At 53.0% G+C, this 22,579-nt stretch overlaps 1 protein-coding gene across 2 annotated transcripts in view; it reads left to right on the plus strand.

Moving 5' to 3' along the window:
• The window catches only part of LTBP2 (latent transforming growth factor beta binding protein 2), a 115,079-nt gene extending 93,141 nt beyond the window's left edge, over window positions 1-21,938 (plus strand). For both annotated transcript variants that reach the window (XM_003902048.5, XM_009211959.4), the window contains 19 exons: window positions 3,238-3,357; window positions 8,806-8,925; window positions 9,952-10,074; window positions 10,314-10,439; window positions 10,813-10,938; window positions 11,224-11,346; window positions 11,447-11,572; window positions 12,023-12,145; window positions 12,806-12,937; window positions 13,279-13,404; window positions 13,911-14,054; window positions 14,908-15,099; window positions 15,221-15,304; window positions 16,047-16,175; window positions 16,498-16,635; window positions 16,718-16,885; window positions 17,171-17,452; window positions 18,515-18,664; window positions 19,074-21,938. In XM_003902048.5, the coding sequence (XP_003902097.1) occupies window positions 3,238-3,357; window positions 8,806-8,925; window positions 9,952-10,074; window positions 10,314-10,439; window positions 10,813-10,938; window positions 11,224-11,346; window positions 11,447-11,572; window positions 12,023-12,145; window positions 12,806-12,937; window positions 13,279-13,404; window positions 13,911-14,054; window positions 14,908-15,099; window positions 15,221-15,304; window positions 16,047-16,175; window positions 16,498-16,635; window positions 16,718-16,885; window positions 17,171-17,452; window positions 18,515-18,664; window positions 19,074-19,219 (2,678 nt within the window). In that variant the 3' untranslated portion in view covers window positions 19,220-21,938. The remainder of the gene's footprint in view (window positions 1-3,237; window positions 3,358-8,805; window positions 8,926-9,951; window positions 10,075-10,313; window positions 10,440-10,812; window positions 10,939-11,223; window positions 11,347-11,446; window positions 11,573-12,022; window positions 12,146-12,805; window positions 12,938-13,278; window positions 13,405-13,910; window positions 14,055-14,907; window positions 15,100-15,220; window positions 15,305-16,046; window positions 16,176-16,497; window positions 16,636-16,717; window positions 16,886-17,170; window positions 17,453-18,514; window positions 18,665-19,073) is intronic.
• The last annotated feature ends 641 nt before the right edge of the window (window positions 21,939-22,579 follow it).

Genomic DNA, 22,579 nt, shown 5'->3' on the forward strand with positions numbered 1-22,579 from the left:
GTCTTTGCAGAGACTTAAATAGTGAACATTGCCTGGCATGCTCTGGGAATAATGATGAATGCAGTGTGACTGGAGCAGGGCTACCTGGAGGAAGAGGCCAGTGTGGGAAATGTCTCGAGTGCCAGGCTGAAGCATTTGGACACTGTCTCACAGGCAGGGGCTGCCAGTAGAAGTCTGTGAGCAGAACGGTGGTGACTGGGTCAGCTGCCTTCCGGGGAGCTGACTCAAGGGGCAGGGCTCAGAACAGGCTGGGGGAGTCAGGAGAGAGGCTAAGGGAAGGGGGCTTCTCTGGGCTCCAGTGGTCTAGGTGGGTGTTGTGGGCCAGAGGCACTGCTCTTTGCAGACCCAGCCTGGGGAGCTGGCCTGGGATAAGCAGCAGCTGCTGCAGGGAATGGTGTCACCAGGACTGGTGCAGACACGGGTTTCTGCTACGTGCCAGCCCGGATGTCCAAGATGTCTCTGCCAGCCCCAACAGCTGGGAGACGGGAGTTGGGGCTCAAGGCTGGCTCTAAGTGCTTCTCCTGGTGGGGCTTGGCTGCCACTGGAAGAGGCCTTGTCCAGAATAACACCCACCTTCTGAAGTTTCCCAGTCTCATAAAGTAATATCTCATTACTTCAATGATTTGATACTTATACTGATTTATGGATTATTTAAATAATGTATATAATTAATATGTCATTATAATTTATATTATCAATAAGATAAATTGTTTACATATTAAATATCTAAGTAAATGTTTACCAAAAAATGTAAGGCTCTCTTCATACATTAAGCCTGTGGGTTTCCTCATCTGTAAACTGCTGGCTCCCATTTTTGCTCAGTTTTCCAATAGTGGTTGCTGCTTTTTCCTGGGGCTCTTTAGGAGTCCATTATATATTCTAGATTCTCGGCTGGGTTTAGAAATTGCAACGCTCCCATTTTGTCCTCTATCCTTTAAGCTTATCCGCATTTCTTGGAACAGAAATCCTTAATTTTGATGTACTGAAATTCACCATTTTGCCTTATTTGTGTGTGTTTTGGGGGCTTTGTTTAAGAAATCCTTCCATATCCTGAAGTCACAAAGATATTCTCCTGTACCTTAATTGAGTTCTAGTTCTCCCTTTTATGGTATGCTTTGATTCATCTGGAGTCCATCTTTGTATGACTGTTAAGAACCTGGTCTTTCTCTATTCACGTCTCCATTTTTCTCCATGGAGCGAGGGCGTTTTCCAGCACCATGTATCAGACGGTCGTCCTGGCCTTAGGGGATAATGGTTCCCACACATGACTCTGTCTATAAGTTCCCTTCTCTCTTTCATTGGGATTAGGGCTTCTCACAGTGAACACCACTTATTCCAGAATTGCCTGAAGAGTTATAACAACGTTAGTTCCTGGGCCCACCAGTAGAGTAGGATCAGAATCTCTGGCTGTGGACCTAGGAGTGTGCATTTCCCACCTTCTGGCGGAGACTTTGCTGTGCACTGGAGTTTTATGAAGTATTGCTCAAATGAAGACACTGTCCTTGAACAAATGATTATTATTCGATTCCTTCAGTAAGCACTTACTGGGGTTCTGTGCTGGGCACTGGAGATGCTGAGATAGTAAGGCATGTTCCCATTAGGGAAGAAGCAAGTAAATGAACAGGTACACTGAGAGCTGGGCCCTCAGGGGACGCTGGGTTGGAGATGACTGGGAGGCAGTCACGCTGGTGTGTAGGAAGCTGTTCCAGGCAAGGGGACAGTGCGGGCAGAGGCTCAGGAACAGGTCCTGAGGTTAGGCAAGGGTAGGAGAGGTGTGGGCAGCAGGAAACAGATGAGAAGCAGGCTGGGGCCGGTCATGCAAGATCTCACATGCCAGGCTGAGGAGCTGGGATTTTATGGGGTTTAACATTAGGATAATAATAGCTAACATTTCTGCAGTGCTTACCTTATGCCAGGCGGGCGCAGTGCTTAACCCTTCACCTGGATTATTGTATTTAATCTGCACAAGGACTCTGTAAAGTGTTTGTGTCAGTCCCAGTTTAAGGGGGAGAGTGGGAAGGTGAGGCCTTGATTAATTTGACTGTGGGGACAGGGGATGGGAACCCAGAGGACCAAGAGGTGATGCTTTAAACCAGTCCTTGAAATGGGGGCAGGGATTTGCTGGCCATCGTGAGGAAAGAGACTCCAGGTGGAAGCATTTGTGTGAACAAAGGCTTGGAGGTTGGACCACTGAAATCCGCAATAGCTGAGGCTATACCAAGGGACTTGTGTGAATTAGCAAATACAGCAGAGCTGGGCCAGGTGGCAAAGGCCTTGTGAGCCAGGCTGCAAGCAGAACTGGAGGTAGCAGGGGTCTCTGGTAGGAGTTTAAGCAGGGGAGGGGTGTAAGCTGGGTTGGGCTTTAGAGCCATAGTGGGACACCAACATACTTTGGAAAAATGACAGAAACCACACCCTACAGATCCATGGTTACCTAAAATGCAATCCCTCACTGGCTGCTTGGTTCCTAACCTTTAAGAAGGTCCTTAGGAAGGACTCTAGGAGTCCAGGCACAGTGGTTCATGCCTATAATCCCAGCACTTTGGGACGCTGAGGAGGGTGGATCACTTGAGGTCAGGAGTTCAAGACCAGCCTGGTCAACATAGTGAAACCTCATCTCTACTAAAAATACAAAAAATTAGCTGAGTGTGGTGGCAGGCACTTGTAATCCCAGCTACTCAGGAGGCTGAGGCAGGAGAATAGCTTGAACCAGTGAGGTGGAGGTTGCAGTGAGCCAGAGGTTGCAGAGAGTCAAGATTGCGCCATTGCACTCCAGCCTGGGCAACAAGAGCGAAACTCTGTCTCAATCAATCAATCAATAGATGAAGGAAGGAAGGACGGACTCCAGGAGCATACCCAAAGGGGATATAGTGGGGCCAGGAGCAGGGTGGGAGTCCTTTTGGCCTCCGAAGGTATACCATATGGACTGCTACCCCACCTCCAGACCAGCCCTTGCATGAGGGTGAGGAAACAGCTGTAAGGATCCCCATGGGTCCCCAGAGTAGCCTCCCCTGAGAGAAAGGAACTCAGGGTTATCAGGGGCCTGAGCTAGTTAATTTCAGACTGGGCCCAGGAGCCCCTCCAGCCAATTGTGGCTGCAGCAAGCATGCCTTCCCTGCCCAGGCCTCAGCATGGCATCCTTTGTCCTTGGCCTCTAGAAGGAATGCTCCAGGACCCCGCCCCCTCCACCATCCTCCAGGGCTGGCTGTGACTCAGGGCTTTTCTATGTGTTCACAGATATCAATGAGTGTGAGCAGCCAGGGGTGTGCAGCGGGGGGCAGTGCACCAACACCGAGGGCTCATACCACTGCGAGTGTGATCAGGGCTACATCATGGTCAGGAAAGGACACTGCCAAGGTAAGGAACGGGAAGGAGGGAGGCGCCCTGCCACCCCACTACCCACCTCTCCCTCCCCAAACACTGCCCACCACCAACGCGCCTTCTAGCTTGTCCCTGCCCCAGCCCCTTGATGCTGAGCCCACGCCTATGGACAGAGACACGTATGGGAATTTCTGAGCCCTTCCATCCCCTCAGTGCTATTCTGGCATCCTGTCTGCCAGCTGCAGCAGGGGAGCATGAGCAGCTTTATCCACATGACACCTTAGGAACATCTCTGTAACCTCTGCCCTCTTGCCTTGAAAAATGTGCTCTCCTCATGGGGCAGAGGAAGAGTCGGTGTGTCTGGGAGTGTCAGCCTTCTTGTTAAGCTTGTTAGATTGTGAGCTCCTGAGGGCTGGGCCATATCTTTAGATGGCCCATGCATGGACACCTGATAAGTACCCAACAAATGCTAGAGGGAGGAAGGAAGGAAGAAAGGGAGGAAAGGAGGGAGGGAGGAAGGGACCCCAGATCCTTCTCTTTCCCAGACCCAGCCAAAAGGTGCTGTGACACTGCTAACTGGACTCCTCACAGACCCGCGCCTATCTCATGCCAGCTCTGAAGACCCCTGGCAGCTCTGCTGCCACCACGTCCCTGTCAGGCTGGGGTGTCACAGGCTTGTAGGAGGCCCAGGGTATATGCTCTCGAGACTGGCTGGGACAGGAAGAAATGAGGGTAAATCCATCCAGGCACAGTCCAAGAAGAACACGGCCCTGGGTCCAAGCTCAGGCTGAGACTCCTCCCAGCCTCTAGGTTTCCCTGGTTGGGACTTGCCTGCTTTCAGAAGGGCCTGGAAGTCAGAGTAAGAGCTTGTGTACTTTGTGAAAGGGCAGCCTCCCTTCCCAATGCCACTACCATGGAAGCAAAGTCCAGAGAAGCAAAGGAGAGAGGTGGCAGCAGGTGTAGGACAGACAGCTCTGCCTTCAGCCCCAGTGTGTCACCTCCCAATGACTCCTTCTTGGTCTTCCCCCTTTAAAACTCAGGCCTACCCATGACCAAAGCCAGAACCCACCTGCCTTGTCCTCCTTAGCACGATGGAGATAAGACAGCCTGGCATCTTCAGGAGAACAGAAAGTGATGGCACCCACCACTGACAGGTGCCTCCTGTGTCCCAGGTGGCTGGGTTAGGTCCTCGATAGATTACCTCATTTAAGCATCACAATGACGCTGTGAATTTGACATTAGACTTTATCAAAAAGAAAAGTAAAATGAGAGGAAATGAACCAAGAGAATACCAGAACATTAAAAACATCAGGTTTAGGCTGGGTGTGGTGGCTCACACCTGTAATTAATCCCAGCACTTTGGGAGGCCGAGGCAGGTGGGTCACTGGAGGTCAGGAGTTCAAGACCAGCCTGGCCAACATGGTGAAACCCCGTCTCTACTAAAAATACAAAAATTAGCCAGGCGTGATGGCACATGCCTGTAATCCTACCTACTTGGGAGGCTGAGGCAGGAGAATCACTTGAACCCAGGATGTGGAGGTTGTAGTGAGCCGAGATCGCACCACTGCACTCCAACCTGGGCAATAGAGTGAGACTCTGTCTCAAAAAAACAAACAAACAAACAAAAAAAATCAGATTTATATTAACCAGTCTGTGTTAAGGGCACAGGCTCTGGTGCAGACAGGCTTGGGTTTGGCTTTTGACGCATGTCTGGAAATGGAACTGTAATGCCCATCTCAGAGATGTTTGTGAGCGCTGGATAAGCTAATGTATACAAAGTGCTAGGCACTGTCTGGCACATACAGACCCTGAGTAAGTAGGGGAAACGTTACCGTCAGAGGGTAGTTCTTTTTCATGTCCAGGCTCCCCCATACCCCAGCCCTCTCCTTCCCTTCCCAAGGAAAGGTTCTAGACACACACCTCATCTGGGAGGTCAGGCAGAGTTCCTGGCCCAGGGCAGACACTCTGAGTCTGTTGAAAGAAAGAATGATGTAGCTCGCACACTTCTCCAGGTTTCCATCCGTAACCACAAACCCGGCCCATCACCCTAGGAGCCCAGTCAATTTCCTCTCCCACTTTCTTCTTTCTCCAACTCAGAAACCACTCTCTCCACTGAAACTGAAAGTCTCTGGTGAAAGACTGAGTGGTCTGGACAGAGGCCCGTCCAGCAGTCTCAATGGCATTTCCGTCGTACCGGGACTCCAGGTTCCCACGGACAGGGGATAGACTTCCCTGCAGACCGCCAGGGCCTTTCATGTCGCCCAGCCATAACCAAGGTCACCTGAGCTTCTGGCCCCTGCCTGAGTGCCTTCCCCACCCCCACCCCATGCTCTCACAAGCAGCAGAGGTGAATGTCTGTACATTTCCTCATCCAAAGGCTGATCTGTGGTTAGAGAAGCTCCAGGATTCTCCCAGCAAACCGACAGCAGCTTGGCAAGCTGGTCTCTGGAGTGATTGTTTCCATGGGCCCTTTGGGGTCTCTTCAGCAGCCTTATACCAAAAAGACGAAGGGTGAGGTCTGAGGCGTACTCTCCCACTCTTTGGTCAGCAAACGTTTGTTGAGCACCAGCTGTGTCGGCCTTGGGCTGGGAACACAGGAAGAAGACAGATGGCTCCAGGCTTCAAAGACAGAGTATTAAAACCCTCCAAAACAAACCGTAATCTCAGATTAACATTCACACCCTAGGCCAGGCAGAAAAACTGGAATATTTCTGCATCCAGTGACTGGTTCCAGTCCAGGCACCAAGATGCTGGTGGGACAGCCTCAGGGTAGCTGGTGATAGAAGCTGCTTCATTCAGAATCTTCCTCTGGCTCCTTTGAATTAGCTTGGCTAATGGTTCAGTGATATTCGCTTCCACCCAGGAGAGCCCTTCCCTGTCTCAGGTAGAGTCTGAGGGGCTGCTTTCATCTTCTGCCCTCCCCTTCCCGTTCACATGTGATCATCACTGGCTGGGGCTCTGATCTGAGGAAGGGAACCAGCAGTGCCCTGCCAAGATAGACAAGGTTATGCTGCCTTAACAAACAGCACCTATCTTATTGACATAGCAGCCAAGTTTGTTTGTTTGTTTGTTTGTTTGTTTTTGTTTGTTTGTTTTGAGACAGAGTCTCTTGGCTCACTGCAGCCTCCTCCCCGATTGGGTTTAAGCAATTCTCCTGCCTCAGCCTCCCGAGTAGCTGGGACTACAGGTGCACACCACCATACCCGGCTAATTTTTGTATTTTTAGTAGAGATGGGGTTTCACCGTTTTGGCCAGGCTGGTCTTGAACGCCTGACCTCAGGTGATCCGCCCATCTTGGCCTGCCAAAGTGCTGGGATTACAGGCATGAGCCACCACACCCGGCAGCAGCCAAGCTTCTATCTCATCAGTGCCACATGTCCATTAGGGTCAGCTGGAGGCTCTGCCCCATGTTTCCTCATTGGAGATGTAGGCTAAAGGAATAGCCAGTCTCTGTGGAAGAATAAAAGAGCACTCTGGAGCGTTGCACAAATTAAATGGTTTGGTCCATAAAATATCCATATCATACCCACTCACAGTTCATTGGCCCTCACTAGTCTCATGGCCCCACCCAACCACAAGGGACTAGGAGGCACCAGCTTACCATGGTGCAGAAAGTGGAGAGCTGGAATGCCACATGCATCCTAAATGCCCAGCATTAAGACACTACACACACCACCTCCCAGAGATGTGCCCAGCCTGTTTGGGGCAGGACAGACTTCAGGGCCCTTTGTTCCTGGCAAACCTTGTCTCCTTCCCACGTTGCCTGATCCCTGCAGGAAAGGTCTGAAGACTTCATTTTTCCTGGCATGGATTTAGGAGGAGCTTTGCCTCAATCTCGTTCTCTTCATCCTGGAAGAGGTCATCCAGCATCCCTGAAACAGGGATTGCTGCTTATTCTCAGTGGCTTTGTCCATCCTCCTTCAAGTACCTCGGCCAAGGCCAACAGGTCATGGCACTGGCCTCTTGTCTCCTGGGTGGCCAAAGTTACTCATCTTAGATCCTTTATTTTCTCCATCTCTGTCTTTACAGAAGCCCTTAGAATAGTTAAGATGATATCACCACAACTCAAATAGGGGCTGGGGCACCTACTTGTGGCTGCCCTCTTGCCAGAGATGAGCCTTATCTCAGTGTCCCCAAGATTATATGGGAATTGTGGGACTCTCAATGCAGAGACCCACCTGAAAAACTACCTGCTCTGTGGCGATGTCCCTGTCTTCTGGACCCTCAGGCAGAAACTTTAGGCTTGAGAGGGTCCCAGTCCTCTGGGACAGAGGGCTTTGATGTGTCCTGACTTCTGGAAACCAAACAACCTCGGCGAGTACTCACTTTCACCCTCCCCTTTAGGGTCCATGTCCTCTCCTGCAGTGACAGCTGCTGGCTTTAGTCCCTCTGCAGAAAGCCTATTTTCGGACCCTAGGCCTGCCTCCCACACTTCCTCCATGGGTGCTGAGTAGGTCTTCCTCTCGGGCAGTAGGACCTCTAAATCTGCATAAGCTGGTATGCTTCCTCTAGGAGAATGACAATTACCCATTCAGGAAGAAGAACCCCTCCTCTTTTCTTGGCCAATGGACCTGTTGTGAAGAGTGAGCCAGAGCCTTGATACCGGGCCAGAGGGGCATAATGTCCTCCGGCAGTGCTGACTCAGAGTTCAGTCCCTGTGACAGGACCTCCCTCACTCAGTCCAGGTCCCCTGGGTGCCTTGATGATGAAGCCCATGATATGCCAGGTTACATGGGGAAGAGCCCTCTCCACGGCTCCGGGGAGAACTAGCTCCCTCCTCTTCCTGTTGCCACTCTCCCTTCCTGGGTCCCCTCATCCCCTGGGTGTCCAGTTGGTGTCCAGGCTTACCCCTTCTGGCTGACTTTCCTGGATCTCACCAGAGTGGGTGCCAGGATCCCTACGTGATTCCTGGCTGGAAGAAATGTCTGACAACTCTGCAGCAGAGAAGCTTTGCCAGCTCTACCCTGCAGTCTGCACTCAGCCTCAGGGCTGGTCTTGGCCATATCCAAGATTGGGGCTTCCTCCATGGTCCTCGTTTCCTGGTGCAAGGAAGCCCAAGTTGCCTTCGCTGCCCCTCTGATGATCTATTCTGGAACCTCTGGCAATCCAGTGAGCTGCTGTGCCAAGCACGTCCCAGTAATGGTCACTGCTTCTAAAGGATTAGGAATTCGCCAGGGGATAGATGAAAGCCCATCCCAAACAGTGGATCCTCTGACCCTCCCACAGCTGGTGGTAACCACAGCCTACTGCACCCACCCAGGGAGTCTCCCTTTTTAATTTTTAAGTTATTCCATCTCCCTCTTTTGTCCCGGACAGTGGGTGAGAGGTGGAGTTGGGAACACAGGGCAGCTGTCATTCTTTCCTAGTTTTTGTCTGTCCATCCCTCTCCCCAACCAAGGGCAGGGACAAGGATTTGCTGTGTCACAGACCTACCCATGTGCTATGTTCCCAGGGATGACCAAGGGAGGGGCTGCTGTTTTGCAGATATCAACGAATGCCGTCACCCCGGTACCTGCCCTGATGGGAGATGCGTCAATTCCCCCGGCTCCTACACTTGTCTGGCCTGTGAGGAGGGCTACCGGGGCCAGAGTGGGAGCTGTGTAGGTGAGGGCTGCTGGCCAAGGCACTGAGCAGGCCATTCGGCCTTGGGACCTCTGGTTGAGCCCACACACGGAGAGGGAAAGAGGTGGGCAGAGGGAGGTGGCTTGGAGGCTGTTGTCCTCCATGATCTAGCTGGGTTCCCAGATGACGCTGGGCACAAGTCACCAGGGCTCTGCCCTCTGAATCAGCTAGGGTGGGGCCCTTTTCTGCTCATTGGCCGTATTCATTCTGGAGTGACTGCCCAAAGTCCCAGCAGCTTCAGTAGCTGGATGCTGTGGTGGAGCGAGGAGCCTAAGGGTCTTAGAATGGGGCCCCTCTGCAGTTTCCAGGGAGGAGGGGTCTCCTGCTCTTCTGCACCTCTAAAGCAGCGTCTAAACAGCCCGCCCACCGCACAGCGGGGTGCTCCTCCCTCAGAAGGGCAGCAGGTCTGCAGTAGGAGGCCTGTGCTCTTTTCCTGCAGCCCCCTCAGGAAGAAAGGCTCGGGTTCAGAATGCTGGGAGGGACGGAGTGTTGAATAGACGCTTTGAGGCTCTGGAGAGGGCAGACGTTTCCCAGGCCCTTGAGGCTGCCACTCAGCCACCTCGGCATGACTGGCCTCTCTCCACACTGCCCGCCCACCCTCTGAAGCTGCTTGTTGGGTTGGGATCGTGGGTTGTTGGGTTGGCAGGTAGGAGGTCATGTAGGGTTCCTGGCACACACGGTGAGGGGAGTCAAGGGTCTTGGACACATCCTTCCAAGTATCCTCAGATGAGCCAAACCAGCCCCAGGGCTGGGGGACCTGGCCCCCTGCGTGGGTACATGCAGAGTGCTCTGAGTTACTAGATAGGGCTGAAGTGAGCCCGGGGGATAGGACACCCTGCCCTGCCTAGGTGGGAGGAGGGAACATGGCCTCATGGCCTCCCCCGGGTGGCCTGCGGCCCCTCTGAAGGCTGGTTTCCCGGCCTCATAACTGAGATGCTTGGAGCTTGCCAGCGGGGGCTGCAGCACGGGGAGGAGCCCAGCCCACCATCTAGGACCTCTCTCCCACAGATGTGAATGAGTGTCTGACCCCCGGGGTCTGTGCCCATGGAAAGTGCACCAACCTAGAAGGCTCCTTCAGATGCTCTTGTGAGCAGGGCTATGAGGTCACCTCAGATGAGAAGGGCTGCCAAGGTACAGAGATGCTGAAGTACCCCTTCTCCACAGGCCAATCCAGCTTGTGGCTCCCTCCCCTCTGCACACCACGCTTGGCGCCCTGAATCCACCTCTGGCCTTGCATCCCTATCCACACTGACCTAACACATCCCTGCCCAGACCTGTCCTTCCCCCACCCCTGCCTACCCACCAGTCTCTGGCTGTCCTGGCCTGTCTGTCCTGCAGAGTCCCACACAGAATGCAATGCCCTGTTTCAGATGTGGACGAGTGTGCCAACCGGGCCTCATGCCCCACAGGCCTCTGCCTCAACACAGAGGGCTCCTTCACCTGCTCTGCCTGCGAGAGTGGGTACTGGGTGAATGAAGACGGCACTGCCTGTGAAGGTAACCCTGGGGAGGCAGTGGTGGAAGGGGACAGAATATAGGCAGTCTTACCTCCCGAAGAACACTTCATTTGTCCCCAGTTTGGGGCTGATGTCGAGGGGCTCCAGGCTAGGCTAGAGGACCCCATACATGGATTTGGCCCCAGCAAGAGCTTATATTATCATAATCCCCAAGTTCAGAGTGAGGACAGGAGGAAAATCCAGTCACAGAGACAAGAGAGAAGCTGAGGGCAGGGCTGTCCCGGGAGTGTTCTAGGGAGGGGGTTTTAGGAAAGCCCCCAGGGCCTCAGAAAGGGAGGCCACGGTGAGGTTCCTGCATCGCCCGGGGAGTGGGAGCCCTCCTAGGTCCCTGGGTGAGCACTGTCTGTCTGCAGACCTAGATGAGTGTGCCTTCCCGGAAGTCTGCCCCTCGGGAGTCTGCACCAACACGGCTGGCTCCTTCTCCTGCAAGGACTGTGATGGGGGCTACCGGCCCAGCCCCCTGGGTGACTCCTGTGAAGGTATGAGCCTCCATGTGGGAAAGGACACAAATGGGATGCCCCTCTGTCAGGGCCATGGTGAAGCCCAGCAGGTGGGGGGCTGCTGGGGCTGGAGGAGCTGCCATCATCCTGCTCCCCAAGAGTCGCTCATGAGCTTCTCCCAGCTGTGCTGCCTCACGAGGGGATGGTGCCCCTGTGGGTCCAGCTCTGCAGGCAGGTGACAGGTCCTCTGGAAACCTCCCCCTTGGCTCCTGTCCTTGGGAGGTGCTGCCATCGGCTGTCTTCCTCCCCTGTGTGGCCCTGCAGATGTGGATGAGTGTGAAGACCCCCAGAGCAGCTGCCGGGGAGGGGAATGCAAGAACACCGCAGGCTCCTACCAGTGCCTCTGTCCCCAGGGCTTCCAGCTGGCCAATGGCACCCTGTGTGAGGGTGAGTGACCCAGGTCACCCTACTGGGGTTGGGGGGCATGAGTGTGTAGGGAGGCAGGCACATCCCCAGCAGACACCCACTCCCCATCTTTTCCCTGCAGATGTGAACGAATGCATGGGGGAGGAGCACTGTGCACCCCACGGCGAGTGCCTCAACAGCCACGGGTCTTTCTTCTGTCTGTGCGCACCCGGCTTCGTCAGCGCAGAGGGGGGCACCAGCTGCCTGGGTGAGAAGCCAGCACAGCTACCTCTACCGGCCAGGAGCATGGGCGCTAGAGGCTAAGACTAGAGTAGTGTCCCTTTTAATACCAGTACGGAAAGCAAGTGCTCACGGCCCTGCCCAGGGAGGAGAAGATGGGAGCGAGGAGTGATGTGAGGAAGCCCGGTGCTCAGCGAGGGAGGGACTCAGTCTCTCACCAGGGCCTCCTCACGACGTTGACAGCAGGCAACTCCAAACTCCGAGTGTCACTTCTCCCCTTTACAGAGCTTCAGTTCCAGGAGCCCCCCCTCACCCCGGCACCCACCTCCCACAGCCTGGCCTCTGGCTTCCAGCCCCTTCCTACATAAGCCACTCCCTGCCTCTCCTATGGGCTCCTCAGGGCCCAGAGGAAGGTACACAGGACCCTAACAGGGAAGGGACCCATGGCTGGGTCTGCTGACAGCCATCTCTACTGTAGATGTGGACGAGTGTGCCGCCACAGACCTGTGTCTGGGAGGGCACTGTGTCAACACCGAGGGCTCCTTCAACTGTCTGTGTGAGACTGGCTTCCAGCCCTCCCCGGAGAGTGGAGAGTGTGTGGGTAAGGGCTCTAGGGGGAGGGGACAGGGCTCTGCCCATGTCTGCCCGGCTCTACCCTGCCTGGTCCTCGGCTCCCGTGGAGCAGAGCACTTTCCACAGATGCAGTGTCCAACAAATAGTGCATGTATTGAGACTCAGGGCTCAGGGGCTGTCCAAGGATGACAAAATGAAGACAACCAGCATCTTCGTGCCGGCACACAATCTAGTTTTAAAGGCCAAATTGATTCAATAGACATTAAACACCTGCTATGCTCAATGTCTTTTGCTAGGACAAATAGACAGTTAAGGACGATCTTGAAATTGAGCAAGGGAGACAGATATGAAGACAGCTCTCTGTAATACACTATGCTGAAGGCTTCGTGTAAAGAGAAGTACAGTGCTGTGCTGGTAGGGATAGGAGACAGATGGGGCGGCGGAGGAAAGGGAGTGTCACAGAAGGCTAGGAGCTCACTGCTTCCTAAATAGCATACGGTTCTCTTCCCAGATGCTCAGCCCTGCAGGGGCAGGGGAAATTGTCCTGACCTTGATGTGCTGGGGTTGGGATGAGCACAGTCATTTGGAACAGATCAAGAACCCTGGAGGTTGTGGGGCTTGACCCTGTGGCACCAGAGCAATGACCTGGCCATCTCTGTCCTCTCTCATGGCATGGCTCTGGGGATAGATATCGACGAGTGTGAGGACTACGGAGACCCGGTGTGTGGCGCCTGGAAGTGTGAAAACAGCCCTGGCTCCTACCGCTGTGTTCTGGGCTGCCAGCCTGGCTTCCACATGGCCCCGAACGGAGACTGCATTGGTGAGTAGGGAGGGAGGAGAGAGAACAGAGAGGGCTGAGAAAACCTATTTTTCATATATTGAGCGAGACATGATTTTCTCCTGAGGACACGATTTTTTTGCAGCTGATTGTAGTTTGTATATTTTCCATCCAGCAGAGCTTACGAAAAATGCCACAGGACTGTAAATGTTAGGGTTTTCTTATCCCTAACAGGGTTGAGAGGCTGCTTTTCACAGGTCTTGGTGCCAATAAGTCGAATAAGTATTTTCAGCAGAGAACGAGAGAGTGTGCGTGTGTGTGAGAGAGTGCACACACACACGCACACGCACACACCCTCTACTGTGGTTCCCACTGTCCCGCAGACATAGACGAGTGCACCAACGACACCATGTGTGGCAGCCACGGCTTCTGTGACAACACTGATGGCTCCTTCCGCTGCCTCTGTGACCAGGGCTTCGAGATCTCTCCCTCAGGCTGGGACTGTGTAGGTGAGGAGCCTGTGGGCTACCCACGGTCTGGGCCAGGGAAAGGAAGGCCCTGGGGTCCTCCTCCTGAACTGGTCCTGGTCACGTGGCTCCATCATGGGTCCTCAGAGCATGGGCAAGGGAGGCTTCAAAGAAGAGAGAGACTTCAACTCCCCGCCCAGGGGCATGTGGGCCGGGTGGGTAAGGGGAAGCACAGCTGCACTCTGCCAGCAGGACAGCAGGTGTCCTCAAGCCTCAGGGCCTCAGGAGGCAGGAGGTTTGGAGAATGTGCACTGAGGGGTAACCCTTCCTCTTTGCGCACTTCTGTGACCGTTTGCTGCCACTCCTCTCCTTCTGTCTTCCTTCCCATGCCCTCTGTCCATCGGTTCCTCCTCCCCGCAAATCTATACTCACTCTTGCTTCTTCCCCAAGGCCTAGCCTGCTTCTTTTGGGGGCAGTGGGCCGGAGTCGGGGGCAAGGGGCACGGGCTGCCTCTTTTCTGCCCATGAGCCTGTTCTCACACCTGGCAGACGTGAACGAGTGTGAGCTTATGCTGGCGGTGTGTGGGGCCGCACTCTGTGAGAATGTGGAGGGCTCCTTCCTGTGCCTCTGCGCCAGTGACCTGGAGGAGTACGATGCCCAGGAGGGGCACTGCCGCCCACGGGGGGCTGGAGGTGAGGCCTGGGAGATGCATTATCCATGGCGACTCGGAGGTTTAGAGAGAATGTGTCCCTCTGCATCCCTCTTCTAGCCTCTAGCCACTGAGAGGGACACTGGGCCAGGGCCTGGGGCAGCACAGGGAGGTACAGGTGGGGCCTGGTGCATGGAGGGGTGAGGAGGCTGAGGGCCACATGCAGTGAAACCAGGACGACCCTAGAGGAGGCTCAGGAAACCCTGAGGATGACCCCAGGGACCACAGATTGAGCCTTGGAGGGACCCTGAATCCATCTAATCCCTGGGAACCTTCTGGATGAGAGAGGACTTGAAGCTGAGCTAAACTGGGCTCTCCCTTTCCCACTTCCCACCCCACCCGAGAGCTACTGGGTTCAGCCTCTCACGCCAGGCTGGACTAGGACTCAGCCGGCTTTTACTGCCTTGGGGGAAAGTGAGGGAGACAAGGAAGGGTGAGGGGGCTGGGGTACCTGTGAAGCAGAATGGACCACAGGGCTGCCCATATGGCATGCCAGGGACTGGGGGCAGCCCATCACAGGAGACAGGCGGGGTGGTGTACCGCAAAGAGCAGGGGCTTCGGTGAGGAGGAACTGGGGTCAGATCCCTGCCGCACTGCTTAATAGTTTAATCACGCAGTGGTGGTGAGGCCCCAAGCCTCTCTAAGCCTCAATTTCTTGAGATGATAATTAGGCCACTTCTTAGGGTTGTCGAGAGCATCGGTGAGGTAATACAGGTAACAGCATTTTTTTCCACTGTAAAGTGCTACACAAATGTTAAATTTAAGAAATAAAGCGAAGGACTATTGACCCCTCAGAGGGTCATGAACAGACAGTAATGAGCATCTGTCACGCACAGGTCAGAGTATCCCTGAGGCCCCAACGGGGGACCATGCCCCGGCCCCCACCCGCATGGACTGCTACTCTGGGCAGAATGGCCATGCGCCCTGCTCCAGCGTCCTGGGCCAGAACACCACGCAGGCTGAATGCTGCTGCACCCAGGGCGCTAGCTGGGGAGAAGCCTGTGACCTCTGCCCGTCTGAGGACTCAGGTAAGGCCCCAAGGGTTCCAGATCCTCGAAGGGTCAGTTCTGCAAGGTGACACGGAAAGAAGGGCAGAGAGGAAGGGGGCAAGGCCCTCCCCGCTCTGAGCTGAAGCACCTCTCTACATAGCTGAATTCAGCGAGATCTGCCCGAGTGGAAAAGGCTACATTCCTGTGGAAGGAGCCTGGACGTTTGGACAGACCATGTACACAGGTAACCTCCTGCTCCATCCTCTGCCCCAAACTCCATTCACCTGAATGGGCCCTAGCCTGCTCCTCCACAGGGTTCCTGGGGAAGTTCTGCATCCAACCCTGGCCTCCCAGGTTGCCTCCACCTTTTCTGTCCCAGGGCTGACTCCCTGTAGAATGTTAGCTGGAAGTTCTGACCCAAGCTGCTCTTGGAGTGTCCACATGAGCCTCACCTCAGTTTCCCTACTCTCCCAAGGCTGCACCTCCAGAAACAAACTATGATGCCTTGACTAACTGTCACCCCCAGCCACATGTGGGCACAGGGACAGAGTGGAGAGCACTGCCCTGGAGGCCAGAGGCTGCGCTCATCTCCCTGGCCGCACTGATGAGGCCGGACACTCTGGGGAACCCACACTCACAGTAGGATGGTCCAGGTACTGCGCCCCTCAGCATCCTAGTCCTGAAGCTAGTCCTGAGAAGGAAATGATGGAGACAGAGATCGCTCTCCTTGGGTGCTGGCTACGCGCTGTGCACTTTTTTGAGCACCTCACACATATTAACACCTTTTCATCCTTATTACAACTCTAAGAGGTTAAGGAGCATGTAGGAACCAGAGGCATGGCAAACTTAAGCAACTTGCCCAAAGCCACCCAGCTAGTAAGTGGCAGAGCTGGGATTCAAACCCAGCCTGGCTTTGGATTCCCTGCTCTAGGTACCCCTCATACTGCCTCTCACCTTCCTCTCACCTCAGCTCTGCCCTTCCACAGATGCGGATGAGTGTGTGATATTCGGGCCTGGCCTCTGCCCGAACGGCCGGTGCCTCAACACCGTGCCTGGCTATGTCTGCCTGTGCAATCCCGGCTTCCACTACGATGCTTCCCACAGGAAGTGTGAGGGTGAGGACACACATGATCCCTGCCCCACCCCAGGCCCACAGCTGAATAATGGCCCACCCAGCCCCTGCCAGCCAGTCCCATTATTGCTGAGAGTCTCCCTTCCTAGGGAGGCCACCCACTGCAGCAGGCTGGTCCCAGGTGAAGGAGCTCTGGGCTGTCAGAGATTGTCCCCAGGGAGGGGCCTTCCAGGCTGGGCTGGGTTGAGGGGAGGGAGGCAGGGCACTAACTCTTCATTATCAGTGATAGGAAAACCCTCTTCCCTGAGGGTGGCCGGTGGACAGGTGACTTTGGCATCGCCCCACCCTTTCCTGCCTCCCAATAGATCATGATGAGTGCCAGGACCTGGCCTGTGAGAATGGCGAGTGCGTCAACACGGAGGGCTCCTTCCACTGCTTCTGCAGCCCCCCGCTCACCCTGGACCTCAGCCAGCAGCGCTGCATGAACAGCACCAGCAGCACGGGTGAGTGGGCCTGAGCGTGGGGCAGCAGGAGAAGGGGACCTGGGCTGGGGGGCTCATGTGCCTCCGTGCCCTGTGCCACCAGAGGACCTCCCTGATCACGACATCCACATGGACGTCTGCTGGAAAAAAGTCACCAATGATGTATGCAGTGAACCCCTGCGTGGGCACCGCACCACCTACACGGAATGCTGCTGCCAGGATGGCGAGGCCTGGAGCCAGCAGTGTGCTCTGTGTCCCCCCAGGAGCTCTGGTGAGGGGGAGCAAAGGGGAGACCCTGCAGGGCTGGGCCAGGCCCCAGGGAGGGGGATACCCTCACCTTGGAAGGGGGATCTAGAAAGAAGTAGCAGAGCAATCAGGCCCTGTCTTCCATCCCTGCTGTTTGGGGACAAAGTAGGGCAGTGGAGAGGTGGGGAGAGGATTGCTGCCAGGATCTCCCAGAGGGTACCAGTCCTTGCATGCTCCCAGAGACAAAGCCAACCAGGCTTTAGCTGGCAGGAGCTGGAACCCGGCTCCCTCTCTCCCTCCTCCCTGACAGAGGTCTATGCTCAGCTGTGCAACGTGGCTCGCATTGAGGCAGAGCGGGAGGCCGGGGTCCACTTCCGGCCAGGCTATGAGTATGGCCCCGGGCCTGATGACCTGCACTACAGCATCTATGGCCCAGACGGGGCCCCCTTCTACAACTACCTGGGCCCTGAAGACACCGTGCCTGAGCCTGCCTTCTCCAACACAGCCGGCCACCCAGGGGACCGCACACCCATCCTTGAGTCTCCTTTGCAGCCCTCAGAACTCCAGCCCCACTACGTGGCCAGCCATCCAGGTCTGTGTTGCTGCAAAAATGGGGAAGAGGTGGGCGCCAAAGCTGTTTCACTTCCATCTCCTCCACCTGCTAGTCATATTGCCAGCAGGGTGAGGAACTGGGAAGGGGAAAGACATACCAAGCCAGAGGTCCCCGTTCACAGCTCGCTCAAGACAAGTACATACGCCCAGGTCCGACCCTAACAACTCTGTCATAAACTATCACAGGGACACAAAAAGGTACAGGACGCTGCCCCTATCCCAACCAACCTACAAGCTTCCTGTGGGGACTGACAGCGAGAAAGCTGTTCGCTGCAGTCTTTTTCTCCCTCCACGCCACCTACAGGCTGCAGAAGAACCTGCTCTAAGGACACCCAGCATTCACACTTCTGACCTGAAATGTGGATTAAGGTTTTCTAAGGACTTTAAAGGCCTACTGTGATGACTCGGTTTGTGAATGGTGCGATCCAAACACTCAAGCCTTGGAGTCTAATGAGGAAGTCAGGCCTAGCACTGTGCAATGCACACAGTATCCACCACAGGCAAAGCTATCACATCAAACTAAGACCATACCGCTGGGCAGGGTGGGGCGTTTTCCATGGGGTGAAGGGGTGCTTAGAGAGTGAAGAGGGTTAGGGAGATCTGGTCGACTTTTTGCTTTGTGTTGAGCGAGACCCCTCTGCTACCAATTGTTCCCCACTCCCCAAAACACAATGTGAAGATTTAAACAAAACACCTCACCCCATCCCACGTCCAAACCCAAAAACTATGTAACAACACACTCCCCCACCCACCGAATCCCAGCAGGAGCCGGACACTGTGGAAGCAGCAAGTCTCAGCCTCCCTGGAGCCCTCATTTAAAGCCCAGAGCACCTCTCCCCATCTAAAATGACACACACTTTTTTTTCCCCAAGAGTACTGCCTTTTGTTCTAGCATCTTTCCATGAGATTTTATTATCCTTTCTGCCCCCACCCCCAAAGTTCCACAGGGGCATCCTTTGTCCAGGAGGGCGAGGGTCCCAGCATTAGGGAGAGTCTGGACACAGGCCTCAGCCTCCTTCTCTCTCTGATTCCCTCCTCCCAGAGGCCCCAGCCGGCTTCGAAGGGCTTCAGGCAGAGGAGTGCGGCATCCTGAACGGCTGTGAGAATGGCCGCTGTGTGCGCGTGCGGGAGGGCTACACCTGCGACTGTTTTGAGGGCTTCCAGCTGGATGCGGCCCACATGGCCTGCGTAGGTGAGTAGAATTCTGATGGAGGAGTCAGGCTGGCCCACTGCCCACAGAGACGCCTGAACTCAGGAAGGCTGCAAGAGCCACTGCTGCCTCCTAGTGGGGCTTTCTGCATCAGGCTGGGAGGGAAGAAAGCGCCAAAGGAAGGTCTAATTGTGTGCTTTAGAAAGCCGCTTCTGTGCAGGTTCCCAGACAAAAGGCAAAGACAAGAGAGCACGGTCTTGGGCATGGTATGAGCTTGCTGCCCCCTGCTTTGTCCTTGAGTTGCTTGGTTTTGGGAAGTGACTTCAGCCTCTGGCTGTCACACTTAGGGTTTCATTCCAGGACAGGGGCCAGGGCTTAGTAACCAGAGGGGTGGAGGCAGCCAGCAGAGGCACTTGGGCTCCCTACAGCTCTCTCCTTTGTTTCCTCTTAGATGTGAATGAGTGTGATGACTTGAACGGGCCTGCTGTGCTCTGTGTCCACGGTTACTGCGAGAACACAGAGGGCTCCTACCGCTGCCACTGCTCCCCGGGATATGTGGCCGAGGCAGGCCCCCCCCACTGCACTGCCAAGGAGTAGCAGTCAGTGGTCAGTGTGGCAACTACTTGGAAATGGCCTCCAGTCACAGGCAGGGGCCTTGAGGATGATTTCCTAGCTGGGAAGACACTGCGACATCAGGCCAGAGGTTCCCAATCAGCCTTGCCTGCTTTCATCTCTCCCAGCTTAGCCTCTGGCTGTAAGCTTCGGTCACTGCCTCCATGCCCTTGCTTGGCTCAAGCACCACCAATCACTTTAATGCTTCAGCCACCGCATGAGGCCTTGTCCACCACCTTTCCTGGCCTTGCTATTGGATGCTTAACAAAGGATGGCCCTCATCCACCCTCCCAAGCTGTGCAAGCATGCAAGGCCCTGTGGCCTCACACTGCAGACACCCCTTTCCAGCCACAATCCACCATCATCCTGATGATCCCACAACTGGGACAGAGGCTACAACTGCCCTAGGGAGGTCCTTCAAAATCTGTGGAGCAAGAAAGGATTTGGGGAAGCTTGGGGACTGACTCCAGCGCCTCCCAAGAACCATCACCACCACTCAGCCAATCTGTTCTGGGCCCTGATTTTGCCACACCTCCAACCTGTAGCCCATTCTCTGACCCCAAGGAGTGGCAGAAGATCCCTTCACTCAGAGAAGCAAGACTGATATTAGCTTGTTGAGTGTAAGAGACACAAATGAAGAACAAAGACCTGGGGAAAGCAGCAAGAGGACATTATGAAAAATATGTGGAGTTGATAAGAAAGGGGAGCCAAGGCTTTATATGTCTAAAGAAATTATTCAGTAGCTGTAAACATTCAAAATCCACCCAGTGATAGCCCTTGTGCACCAGCAGCAAGGGCTGCCACGGGACAGAGGACCCATCTACAAAGACCTCTGTTACATAAACACTGCTTCTTACAGGAAACAAACCTCTTCTGGGCTCTCCTTTTGTGAAAACCAGTTTGATGTGCTAAAAGTAAAAAGTCTATTTTCTAGTGTGGTCTTGTTCAGAAGAAGTCAGATTTCCAATATTGTTTTTCCCCTCTACTCAGAAGCCCCTGCCCCTTCCCTTCAGAAAATGATGGCAGGCATTCCTCTGAGTTTACAAGCAGAGACTCACACCAACCCAAACTAGCTGGGAGTTCAGAACCATGGTGGAATAAAGAAATGTACATCTGGTCTCTTCTGTTCTTGTTTTTATTTCATATCAAATCAAATTTCTTTACCATGTTGGCTAAGTCTAAATATTAGAGACGAAGCTGTGCCTACTCCCTGGCCAGCTCTGCTGATAGCCTATGATAGATTCCAATGGGAAATTACTCTTTACTACTAAGACAAGGAAAGCTCTGACTTTGCACTTCTCTGATGAGTGGCAATGTAAATGAACAAGGCTCCATGTGACTGGAGCATGGAAGTGAATGCTACTTTCTTAATTTAATCTGCCCTAGCCTACCTGCTCCTCTGATTATTAGCTATCACATAACTTATTGAATGCTTGCCATGTGCCAGGCACTGTGCTGAGTGCTATACATACATTTCATTTAATTATCCAATAATCCTACTTACTATTGTTTATTCTCAATTTACAGGTGAGGAAACTGAGACACAGAAAGCGTAAATAATTTGCTCTATGTCCCTATACTAATTGAGATGTTTTCAGCAGACAAAACTAAATCACTCTTACGCATGTAAAAATATTCTTTCACTCATAATAAAAGAAATGCAACTTAAAATCATACTGAGATCCTTTTTAAAACTGTCAGATTGGCAAATATCAAAAAGCTTGTTAAGACTCCTAGCTGGCAAGCATGTGGGAAATAGGCACTCTCATAATAGCTGCCAGAAGTACATATTGAAGAGGACAATATGGCAATGCCCTTCAAAATTATAAAAGCACTAATTCTTTGATCCAGTAATTTCCACTTCTAGGAACTTAACCTTCAGATATATTTTCACCAGATATAAAATGACATGTAAGAAGTTATTACTGCATCATTTGTAATAGCAAAAGATTAGAAACAATTAATTGCTATGGAACCCTTAAAAAAGGTGGCTGTAAATTCCTTAAGAAAGATATCCAAAACAAATTAAGGGAAAAAGGGGGTTGCATAACAGCGTGTAACATAACACTGTCTGTCTAAAGAATGGGAAAAGAGAAGCGGTTGTCTGTTCACCTCATCCTTGCCACTTCGCCTTATACCTCACCATTCAGAGAACTTCTTACCATCCCCCAGATATATCCTGCTGGCACTACACCTTCATAACTGCTGTTCCCACTGCCCCCACAACACTCCAATCTTCGCCTTCCTGCCCAACCTTGAGATATTGCATGCATATGTACATATTTCCTTTGTTTAAAACACAAATAGCATACTATGCATGCTGTTCTGCACTTGGCTTTTTTTTTTTTTTTTTTGCTTTATACTTGCAAGTAGAGCTGCCTCATTTCATTTTATAGCTGTATACTATTCCATTGAATGGATAAACCATTAATTTATTTAATCAGTCCCTTACTGACAGACATTTCCATTGTTTTCTTTTGCTATAAATAATGCTGTAATGAATATTCTTGTGCATATTTCACATTAATTTATGGGATTATATCTGCAGGATAAATTCTTAGAAACAATGGTGGTTTGTGGGAAGGATGACAGGGTGGATAGGTACAGGATTGGGAGACTTTTCACTGTATCTCCTTTTGTATTCTTTTGAATTTTGTACCATATGTATCACCTATTCAAAAAAAATAAAATATTTTTAAATACAGTTGCTGGCCACAGATTGCTTAAATGCTCCCTCTCTTTATATATTTATCTGACTATAATTTACAACTAAAGCCAGGTGCTAATTATGTCAAAATTCCATAACACAAATTTCTGTTAGGCAGCCCTGTGGCATTTTTATGAAGAATGGCAGATATGGATTTTAAAAGAGCAATCATAAACATCAGTGCTAGATATGAAGAAAAATAGAAGAGATTCCTTCCTTTCAGACAAACATGCAGTGAACAGTGTTAGGCCCTGCCCAAAGCCGGCTGCACAACATTAGCTTCTGTACCATCATGATCAGCGCTGCCCACTTCCCTATACCAGGTTGATCCTGCCAAATGCCACCCCTGCACTCTAATGCTTTATAACAAACAACAAAAGAACAGAGCTCGATTCTCAGAAGTTATAGAAAGAAGAGTCTTCCTGAACACCTACTTTAGTAGTCCTTCCTAATCTTTTACTTCCCAACTTCTTTTCTCCTACTCATTATAATCAGTCAACATTCTCATACCAAGAAACTATGGGTGGGCCAGGCAGGGTGGCTTGCACCTGCAATACTGGCACTTTGGGAGGCTGAGGCAGGAGGATTGCTTGAGCCCAGGAGTTCGAGACTCCTGTGCAACATGGTGAAACCCCATC

This window comes from Papio anubis, chromosome 7 (assembly GCF_008728515.1).
Source record: "Papio anubis isolate 15944 chromosome 7, Panubis1.0, whole genome shotgun sequence".
Taxonomy (NCBI): Eukaryota; Metazoa; Chordata; class Mammalia; order Primates; family Cercopithecidae; genus Papio; species Papio anubis.